Source organism: Trichosurus vulpecula, chromosome 2 (genome assembly GCF_011100635.1).
Source record: "Trichosurus vulpecula isolate mTriVul1 chromosome 2, mTriVul1.pri, whole genome shotgun sequence".
Classification (NCBI taxonomy): domain Eukaryota; kingdom Metazoa; phylum Chordata; class Mammalia; order Diprotodontia; family Phalangeridae; genus Trichosurus; species Trichosurus vulpecula.
In genome coordinates this window covers 198,297,511-198,308,709 of record NC_050574.1, presented here as the reverse complement: position 1 = coordinate 198,308,709, position 11,199 = coordinate 198,297,511, and the positions used below count along the sequence as shown (strand labels likewise).

At 39.2% G+C, this 11,199-nt stretch overlaps 1 protein-coding gene across 5 annotated transcripts in view; it reads left to right on the top strand.

Moving 5' to 3' along the window:
* The first annotated feature begins 1,478 nt into the window (after positions 1-1,478).
* The window catches only part of SPART (spartin), a 53,032-nt gene continuing 43,311 nt past the window's right edge, over positions 1,479-11,199 (top strand). For 2 of the 5 annotated variants that reach the window (XM_036744293.1, XM_036744297.1), the window contains exons 1-3: positions 1,582-1,663; positions 7,432-8,228; positions 10,978-11,172. In XM_036744293.1, coding sequence (XP_036600188.1) covers positions 7,434-8,228; positions 10,978-11,172 — 990 coding nt within the window. In that variant the 5' untranslated portion in view covers positions 1,582-1,663; positions 7,432-7,433. Of the gene's footprint in view, positions 1,664-1,829; positions 2,156-7,431; positions 8,229-10,977; positions 11,173-11,199 lie in introns of those variants that run through there. The other 3 variants (XM_036744296.1, XM_036744295.1, XM_036744294.1) reach the window with 3 other exon arrangements.

Here is an 11,199-nt window from a genome sequence, read left to right as displayed (position 1 = left end):
TATAAAGCTCTTTTAAGTTTTACAAAGTGCTTTTCATCATGGCAGCAGTCCTGTAATGTCCTATTTGCCCCATTTTATAGATTAATAAACTTGGGCCCAGAAAGCCTGACTTACCTAAGGTCACCCAGCTAGTAAGCATCAGGGCTAGGTCTCAAAACCAGGTCCTTTAATTCTAAATCCAGTGCCCTTTCTACATTCCTGCAACTTCCAACAGGTTTTACCTTATTCAGACCTCTGATTGGTTGCTTGTTCTCATCTGTCAAAAGTATTAGCAGGTAACATCTTGTCAAGTGAGGCAAGGTAATTAAGTGACTCAATCAAGCCCCATCTTTGCCCTAAAAAAGCCTTATATTGCTATGCTTTTCAAACACAATTTTAAAATATCTCTTTAAAGATCAAATCTGAAAATGTTTTGCTCAATGGTGGAAGGTTCTTTTTCTCTGTAGGACACTGAGGCCTATATCTTTTATCTAAAGTATAATGCAGATTTTGAGGCACTTTGAAGATATAGAAAATTTTGAGGAAGGGAAGTAAAGTCTACTCTTTCCCCTTCCTAGCCAATTTTTTTAATTACAAGGAAAATTTACCCAATTTTTTTCATTTATTAAGATTTCTTGACACTCTCTAAAGTTACCACTTAAAATTTTTTTTTTCAATGAACAAAAATCAATTATCCTCACTTTCCCTGGGGGGAAGAAAAAAAAAAAAACTCTTGTATTGGCCACGTCCAAAAAAATATACATCTCATTCACCACCCTGAATCCATTACATCTCTGTCAGGCAGTGAGTAGTGTGTATAGGCAACACTTAATTTACACAACCTAGTTTACCTTTAATTTCTGTAAAGATAACTGATATTTACATAATACTTTAATGTTGATAAAGTTTATAATGTTTATGTTCACAACAAGGAAGAACTTGAGGCACAGGGACATTGTCACTCCCATAAATGTCAGTGGGTGCAATGATGTCCTAAACCCACTCTAGCTACTCCTTGTGGGATCCCTTCCGGGGATTCAAAGTTGTAATTATCCATTGAGAATTGCAGGGCATTAGAACTTGGCAACTTCCTCTTAAAAATACAAAATATTTATAGCAATAGCAATATAGCACAAATATTTATAAATATACAATAATATAAATAGGTAATTCTTGTTAAAAAGATTAAAGCGCTTTCCAAGTCTTAAAGCGCTATATAAATGTAAGCTAGTGTAATAACAATACAACCCAAGTAGTAAATACTATTTTAAAAATACCACCCCCTAACGGAGAGCTGGAGCCCTACAACTGCCTCGCGCTGTACGTTTTGCCAGGTGTGCCCTCTAGTGGCCCGAAGCGATCGCTCACTGTTCTACTCCTAACATTTCAAGTTCAAGGCCAGCAGCTCCGCCCTCTGGACTAAGCGGTCCAGAATGACTCCGCCCCCTATCTAGGCTCAGCAGTCTCCAGGGCGCCTGCGCAGCGGTGGGGGGGGGGGGGGGAGAACATGGGAGGAGGGGAAACGGGTCTGGGAAAGGAGGGGGCGGGGTGGTAGGCGGCCTAGACCGAGTCAGTAGTAAATAAAGCTGAAGTCCCGGGCCAGGCTTTGGTTCTAGTTCTCGCCTGAGATTCCAGTCACGCGCTCACTCGCCTTGGTCTTCACCTTAGTCTCGAACAGCCGGGGGTGAGGGTTTTTAGCCGTTCTTGGGGGCGAAGCGGTTGGAGAGGAGAGGGGCTACAAGAGGGGGCGGGGGTAATCGGGCGATGGGCGTGTGGGAAACCCCGCCGGGTGGGTGACACCCGAGAGGAAAGCTCAGGTTTCGGAGAGCTGACCGCCGACCCGCGGGCTCTGGGGGAGGGGAGGGCTCGGGCTCGGCCGTTGGAAGTGGGCCGGCCGGGCGAACGGCGTCTGGCCGCGGGACGTCGGGATGTCTGGGGTCTGGCTCGAGCCTCTCTTCCCCTCTTCTTAGGACGCTAGTGGGGCGGAAGTCACGAGCTGGGCCTGCCCGAGGGGCGGGGCAGAGGGTGCGGAGAGCTTTGGCATTTCCCCCCACCCCGGGAGCGCGCGCTGCGGGCCTCGGGAGGCAGGTGGCCCCGGACAGTCAGTGCTCGCCGGCACCCAGCTGGCGCCTCCTTCTCTCTGAGAGCGGGCGCGGACGAGCCAGAGGTTTGACAGGTAAAAGCCGGGGCGAGTTTCCAGTTCAGCCCAGGGATAGCCCGGGGACCGTCGGCTTTTCCCGCTTAGAGCAGCTGGTGCAGGCGCGTGCTGAGTCAGCACGAAAGAGACCCGGTTGGGGAGTGTGAGTGTAAGCGTGTGCTTGTGTAGGGGGAGATGGGAGCCCGGGAAGCGGCGTGCCGAACTGCCGAGTCGGCGTATCTCTGCCCGCTCCGGCCCCCGCGCTCCCCTTCCCCCTGCGGAGTCCTAGAAACCAGGAATGTGCCGATGAGCTAACTGTCGTGCGATATAGGAATCGGATCCGTTCCGGTGTGGTCAGCAAATTGGGAGACTGCTCTCTTGCCTGTCTCACCAATGGAGATCTAGCCGATTTCCTTCCCTGACCCTCCAACCCCCTCACCTACGCCCCCCATTTAAAGAAAAACCCTATTTGGGTCTAACAGGATCCTTTGTTGTTGTAGTTAAGTCGTTCATTGGTGTCTGACTCTTCGTTAGGGTCCTGGAGTGCCACGAAAAGGAATTCTCCCCTCCCCCCCAACTTCACAAACCTCCTTCCCGCTTTGATCTTGGTGATTCTATTAAACTTTTATTAAGCACCTACTACCTGCCAGGCACCTTGCTAAGCTCTGCCTTTGGGGGGGTTACGTTCTAATGGATTCAGTCTGACGGTTGAACTGGTAGGGGAAAATGGCAGGACCAGTCACGAGCAAAAATGAAAGGCGTGATTACCGTCGGCAAAACTAGGGGAAATGTCAGGAATTAATACTTTCCTCGTATTTATGTTAACTTAACGTTTGTGATATTTGCTAGGTCTTTCTGGATCATAATTATTTATTTACATTTATTTATCTTGGAACTTATCTGTGTCTATAGTCAATTCATGACTAATAGCCCCACTTTGATTTTGATATTTAAATGAGGTACTTGAGGCTTTTTATTGGCCTTTCATTTCTTCACTTGTGACGTGATGAATGTGTTTCAGGCTGGGCGGTGTCTGAAGTAGAAGCCTCAAAAATATAACTAGATATATATTCGTGTTTATTATGTATTCTTTTAAGAAATAATTTGAATTTCGTTGGGAAAAATTATTTTAAGGATGCAGTGCCATGAATAAAGGCATCTCTAACGTATCATTCTTGCCTTTTAATCTTTAGAATGAAATAAATTGATTGATTTTATGAAAAACTTGATTGAAAGTGGGAGTAAGCAGAAAAATTTTTGCTGCTTTTAATAATAAAATTAGTATTTAAGCAAAATCTGTTTTAAGCTCCAGGAATGTGGGAAGAGCGCTGGATTTAGAATTAAAGGACCTGGTTTTGAGACCTAGTGCTGTTACCTGTTAGATGATTGATCTTGAGCAAATCAAGCTTCCCCAAAATCTAAATTTACCTATCTATAAAATGGGGCTGATAGGGCTAATAATACATTACAGAGCTGCTGCCTTGATGAAAAAGCACCTTGTAAAACTTAACGTACTATATAAATTTGTTTCTTATTTATACTTTTTTTTTCTATTTATCACATCCCAACAAACCCTAATAATGATGACATTTAAATAATGTTAACATTTTCTAAGCTTTTTATGTAAATTAGCAAATTTGCTGAAAACCAAAGTGTTTAAAAAAAATAAATAGGAGGGATAGAGCCTTCAAATTGAACTGTACTGTGGATATAACATGGACCATTGTATTTGACTAGTTTTAGAGCCTCTCACTGTCACCCTTTAGGTAGTCGTCGTTCTTTTGACTTTGCTTTCTTTACTCTGCATTATGTCATAAAAGCCATTAGTCATTGTTAGGCACATATTTTGTTTCCAGTGTTTTTTTTTTTATTACGAACATCTCTGTTCTGAGATGTTTTTGTGCCTGTGGGTCTTTTTTTTCCTATCAAAAATCTTCTTGAGGTAAGTAGTCCCAGTAGTAGAATCTCTGGGTCAAAGGATGTAAATAATTTAGTGGCTGTTCTTGCATAATTCCAAATTGAAATTGAACCTCTTAATGGGTAATGTGTATAGATTGAGTTGGGTTTTTTTTTTTATAACTTCAGCTTTTTTTCAAGCTTATCTTTAGTTTTCCCTAATATAGAATATTTGGCAAAGTTGTAGAAAAAAATTATGTAAGCAAATGTCATCCAACATTACCAGCATATTAAAAATTATTAAGTGTTACAATGGATGACATATACGTTTTAACCAAAATCATTAAAGAGCAGCCTGGGTTAGTTCAATGAGTCCTAACTTGGGACCATGAACTATCCACAGAGTCCAAGTGATAGGTTTCAGGGGGTCTCTATACATGGATGGAAAAATTACATCATTTTCATTAACATCTCACTAAAATTAAACATTTCCTTCAATTATGAACATAGCCAACAAAACATTTTGAGAAGACTGCCAAAAAGTTTATGACACAAACAAGTTTAAGAACCTCTAGTTTAGTGGACAGTGGCCGCTAGGTGGTGCAGTAGATGGAGCGCTGGGCTTAGAGTCAGAAAGACCCAAGACCCAGTGCGGCCTTAGACAATTGATAGCTGCGTGGTTCATAGGATTTTCTGAAGGCAGCATGAAATATGAGACAAAGTTATAATTCATTCTCAAACACACAGGAAAGAGCTGAACATCAGGCTTTCTCTTATTCTCTTCCCTTCCCCCCTCCAACTCTCCTTAAGTATTATCACCAGATAGGAGAAATGATGTGAACTTTGAGTCCAAAGACCATTGACTTTTTAGCTGAAAGTCAGAAGAATAAAGGAGATAGAAAGCTAGAGGCCAGGGATGATACTGCAAGAACTTGTAAACCAGGGTCCTAAATGGGCTAATAGGATTCCTGGAGAATAACAGCTGACTTTATAGCACTTGGTAGCACGTTAAAGTTAAGGTTTACAAAACATTCTTTTCACATATATTGACTCATGTGATCCCCACAGCCCTATGCGATAGGTACTGTAGAAGTTACCTCTACTATATAGGTCGGGAAATTGAAGTACAGGTGTTAACTGGCTTGCCCATTGTTAACAAGGCTTGGAATTGTCAGAGTTGGCTCATGACCGGGTCTCTCCTTACCGCAAGGCTCTCTTTCTTTCAGCCTCCATGAGTATAGGACATGATCATTCCTTTCCATATCCTCATATGCATGTGGTCTTTGGGATAGGTAAATGATTAGGATTTTGCATTATAGGAAAAAATTCCAAATGCATATAGAGAATTTTATAGATTGACTTTTTTTTTTTAAATCTTCCTATAGTACTCATTGTGTACATCAATTCTGTAATGAATAACCAGTCCTGTTTTCAAGGAAGAGGGAGAGGGGAAGACAGAGAAAGAGGATGTAAGAAAGAGAACACACTATGCTAAGTCATACTGTTGCTAAAGTCTTTAGATTTCTGACTTCGAGGTGTGTTCTGCTTGAGAATTCTGGGGAGCAGTGTAAGTAAAGTTTTGGCCATATTGTTTGTATGTATCACTGGTAAGTTGGGGACTACCTGATCTTCAGTGTTTATCATAAAGCCATAACAGCGTAGTTGAGATGAATATTGCTTTCCTTGTTTTGTAGCTGAAGAAATATCTATCTAATCACAGAAAAATATGCTATATTCTGTTTTTGTTTAAAATTATGAGCTGTCTTTTGGTCATGCCTCTCAGTTGGCCATCTGATTAGATTGTTAAAGCAAGTGCATTTATTACTTATCTTTTTGGTCTTGGTGTGACTTAATAAGCTTATAGACACATCAAGCTGTAATTTTAAATGCTTTCTACTTCTCAAGAAACCTTTAAAGCATGCGCCCAGTAGGCTGAGGTGTCCCAAAAAGTAAAATGAGTTTTTTTGAAGCTTCATTTTAAAAAAATATTTTTTCTTATCTATTTTCTCATGCTTTTTGTTTATAATAATGTATCTAAAATAAAACTTCATCTTTGTTCAGTCAGATATTAGGATTAGTATAGACCCTAGTATAAATAAGCCATGGTCTTGGTCATTTCATTGATTCTCCCCCCATGTCTCCTTCCTCATCTTCACGTCCTTGGCTTTCTTCAAGTTCCAGCTAAAATTCTATCTTCTACAGGAAATTCTTTCCTGATTTCCCCTTAATTTGAGTGCCTTCACCTTTGTTTTGTGATAGTCTTCTGGCATAAGGGATTCCTCCTGGCTTGAAGTAGCATCTCGCTGTTGACCTTTGCTTTCTACTCCTGGGCTCACAGTTTCATACTTCTCCAGGTTAGGTGTGGCAGTCTATAAATTAAGTCCTTATCCTAGTGCTCGGATTATGTCTAAAGAGAAGCCTGTGAGAAATTAGGGGAAAGCAACCCCTTAATGAGTGCGGATGCTGAGAATAACTTGGAAAACAAAAGAACTCAGTTCATTGCAAAGCTTTATTGCAAGCAGAGACAGAAGTGGGAGGGGGAAGGAGATAGAGAAGATGACCCAGTATACAATTCAGATATACACACTAATAGAGAGTATTACTCATGTGAGAGCCACATGGCATTGGGAAGCCTAGAGACATGGGTCCATTCAGTGGGAAGATGTGTTTCTGCTAGAGGGGAGAGTATTCTCCAAAATGTACTTCTGCGAGAGGGCAAAATATTTTAGGGGTTTGTTATCAGGGAGAAAAACAAGCAGGTGGTAGACAAAGTATTATTTTTAGCATTTGCATGTCAAGGAGAAAAAGGAACTAGTGGCAGACAAAATATTATTTAGGGTACACAGCTGTACTAACTTTTAAAAATATTGTCAGTATTTTTCTATCAGTGTATCTATAAGCCTACAGCCTCCCTTTAAGAAGAGATCATCATGCTCTCAAGATTATCAAGCCTTATCTTAACAGTGGTTTCCATGCATAGATTCTATAAGCTATAGCCGTCCTTAAAAGTAGACTGTCAGGATGGTCTCAAGACCACCAGGCCTAATCTTACAGCTCTACTGATCATGTCTAAGTATCTTTTAAATAGCTTGTTTGTATGTAAATAGCTGTTTGCATATTTTCTCCCCCATTAGAGGGAGGGACTTGTCTTTTAGCTTTCTTTGTATCCCTAGTATTTAGCACTCTGCCTGGGCCACAGTATTCACTTGAGAAATGTTTGTTGACTGCCTGACTCACTGACCTATATAGGTCAGCAGCTATTTACTTTATTTCTACTGTTAGGAACCACAGGATTTTAAAAACCAGTAATAAAATGCTTAGCCAAAAAATGTATTCTAGTTATCAATTAATAGACAGGTATGTCTTGTATCCAGCACTTTCAGGCATATTAAGTTATAATAACACTTCTTGTTTTGCAGTGATGGCACAAGAGCAAGAACCGTATAGTGAAGAACCTGCAAATATTAAGATCATAAAAGAAGCATATAAGCGGGCCTTTGTATTTGTAAATAAAGGACTGAATGCAGATGAATTGGGGCAAAAGGAAAAAGCAAGGAATTACTACAGTAAAGGAAGAGAACATCTACTCCAGGGAGTCAGGATTTCAGCATCTGGGCCTGAATGCACAGGTTCTGGTTGGGAATCTGCTAGACAGATGCAGCAGAAGATGCAAGAAACACTGAAAAATGTCAATACTAGGTTGGGAATCCTGGAGCAAAATCCTTCCTCTTTTGTTCCAAGTAATCTTCAAGAAGGGTCCCAATTGTCTCCTGTGTTGCCCCCTGATGGAAAGCCAGAAAAGCCTCCTTTGCCTCCATCTTTGATTTCACCATCTGTACAAACAGAAGTTAATGGGAATTATCCCTCCACAAGCATGGAGCAGCATTCTGTGGTTAGTCCCGTATCCTTGGAAGCACCACCTGCTTATACACCCCATGCTACAGATGGGCACTATACTCTGTCCTATGGAACAGAATCCGGGGAAGTTTCATCTGTCAGTGAAGACTATTATGCGATTTCTCCTCGCCCACCTCCTCTTGAGACTCTAGGAGTAGATGTAGAAGAGTTAATTTTAATACCCAGTGGAGTACAGATTTTCTTTGTAACTCCTGCAGGGGAAGTTAGTGCACCTTCATATCCTGGATATCTTCGAATTGTGAAATTCTTGGACACTACCAGTGAAGCGGCTCAAAATTGGCCCCCTGGATTTCTTCAGGTAACAAGTAGAGAAACTTTAAAAGTGGAAACCCACCTGCCACGATGTTATCTTTTGTTGCTTATGTTTTAGGCCGTATCTAGGCTAATAGTCAAAGAAGGTACTTTGGAAGTTCTAGTTCCTTTGAGCTCTACCACATGAAGCTTAGAGGGTTAGATGAGTGAGAGGTGCATTTGGTTTGGGAGTTTGTTTTTTAAGATGGCCATTCATCTAGAAGAAACAAAACTACAAGATACTCAAAAACAGTTATTAAGCACCTCCTATGTGCTAGACAGTAATGGGTTTTCTAGAAAAAGCTGAACTCATTTCAAATTTGTAAAGAAGAAAACATCACATAGCAGCAAAAGTCATGATATAATAGAATAGACTGTATCAGTGCTCCTCTAACATCAACATTGAATTAAAGGGTTGATATTTGCAGATTATGTATGTGCACTTATACTCGAGGTATAATTAGAATGTAATTAAGAGAAATAAACAGCTAGAAAGTACTAAAGAAAAAGAATAGGTAAAACTGAGAGATGTTGTAATAGTGAAGAGGTCTTAAGAAGGACCAAGGCAAAGATTCTTTTTGTGTTGTTGTTATTAGGGTTTGGTTTGGTTTGGTTTTGTAGCCCCCGTACCTTATACTTGGTAAATGTTCCATCTCAAATAAATGTTTATTAACTCTGGGATAGAAGAGAAAGATGGATGTCTGAAACACTTTTTGGTAATGTGCGAAGAATGCAAAGGTGTTTTCTCCCCCTCTGTATTGTAAAATAGTGGGAGAACCAATTTTCAGGTGTCTGCTGTGAAGGAAAAAAGATGTTTAGATGTTTACACATAGTAATAGTGAAGCAAGGTCATCTTGTGAATATTACACCTAATTATGTGAGCCCACTTTCTAAAACTTAGCTCTTCTAGTAAAAATTTAAGTTCCTTACACAGGATGTGTCTCTATTCATTTGCCTAAACATGTCATGAATTCTTTTGGTATTCCTTTATTAATTTATTAAACTTTAAATACTAAAACTTAAATGCACAGTAAGAAAAGAAAAAGAAACATATCATAAATTTGAATATTAAACCCTAAATACAAACTAAGAAAAGACAAAAAAGCATTGCCATGTGCACAGCAGAATGTAAGGGAAGATTCAAAATATACAGCAATAATTTTCCATTTCAAGAAAGCCTATATAATAAATGCTACACATTATGTTCAGAGCTGTCCATCTTTACTTCCTTGTAAATTATCTTCTGTTCTCTGCTGCGTACTTTTTACTTTGTTCTTTCCCCTTGCTCACCCCCTTGCCCCAAGAAGGCTACAATTAAACATGGATATATAGATACAGATATATACATATGTACATACATATATACATATACATACACATGAATTATGAATTTACTTAGATATCTATAATCATACTCCTGTATAGACATATACATTCATATGCATCTATGTAAGAACATACTACACTTGTTCGTCCTCTGTTTCTCTGAGTCCAAGTCTTTCTATATTTTTCTAAGTACAACTTATCATTTCCTATACCACACCAATATTCCAAGCTTATACTTTCTAGTTATTTTAAATAGTCTAAAACATTATTGGTTAACATAGCTGACATCCTGTTGTGGCTTTAACTTTGAGGTCATGATTACTACCACTGCTTTTTTTTCCTAATGAGTTCTACCCCTGATCTTTATCCTTCGGTATTCTTAAAGTAAAATTGTGCCCCAAACTTCATTTTAACTGCTTTTTTAAAGGGAGTGTATTCAAGTATTTGTGAAAAAAAAAGAAAGGGGTGCGATTTGTTTTCTCTCACATTCCACCCCAAATTAATGTTCAGAAATTGAGTTGTTAGAGCTCAAATTAATTTCTCGTGTCTCAAAAACTACTAAAGTTGTTCTTCCTATACTGTTGAAGTTGATTGTAAAGTGATAGCTTTCCTTCTTGGCTCATGAAGAGAATTTTGTGGTAAGTAAATGATAGGATCCTACTACAGGTTTCCCAGTGCTTTTCATCTAAGCTTTACCCATAGCCAATCTTTTCTATATGGTTAAATATTAGGAACTTTTCCTTCTGAAAAGTTTGTCCCAAAAGATGTTTTATGTCTTCCCTTTTGTAATTGTAAATGTATTCATAATAATGTGGAAGAAAATGGGATAATTTGTAGATAATTTGATAATGATAATCTGCTTTTTAAGAAGAAGAGGGATTTTAGGAATGAAGTTTACTAATCTTTGGATATCTCACAGCAATAAAACTACTACTCAGTAATGAATTCACACTCTTAATTTGGGCTGTGATTTTATAACCAGTGACATAGGTTTTTTGTTCTAGCTCCAAATTTGATCTATTAGACTAGGCTGCATAAAATTATCGTACCACAGTCCCAATAGTTTCTTGATAAACTACACTTTACCCAAAGAGATGACTAGTTTAAAAAGCTTAGCTTAGTAGGAATATTGTTCATTTTTAAACTAGTCCCCTTGTTAGTAGAATTTAATTTACCCACTATTGGCTAAGAGTACATATATTTTAACTTTTTAGTAAACTTAGCCATTTACTATTCTGATCATTCTGGCAAACTAAAATTTTATCTTTAGTGTTGAATGTAATAGGTCTTAAGCTTCCTACAATGTTATATCAAAAATTTGTCTTTGAAATGTTAATTTTTTGTTATTTATTGTTATTTCTGTTATTGATTAGAAAATCTAAGTATATATTAGTCCTACTAATAGAACTAATGTTTCACAATCACTTTAGGTTTGTGGTTGGCTGTATCCTCTGATGCCTAATCAGTCTCCTGTACTGAGCTGCAGTAGCGGAGTCTACATGTTCCCAGACACATTACAAAGGTCAGGATCCTGTGTGGGTGTAGTCTTGTCTTCTGAACTACCCCAAGAAGACCGAGAGCTCTTTGAGGATCTCTTGAAACAAATGTCTGACCTTCGAGTCCAGGTAACCTATATGACAATATCAATATGT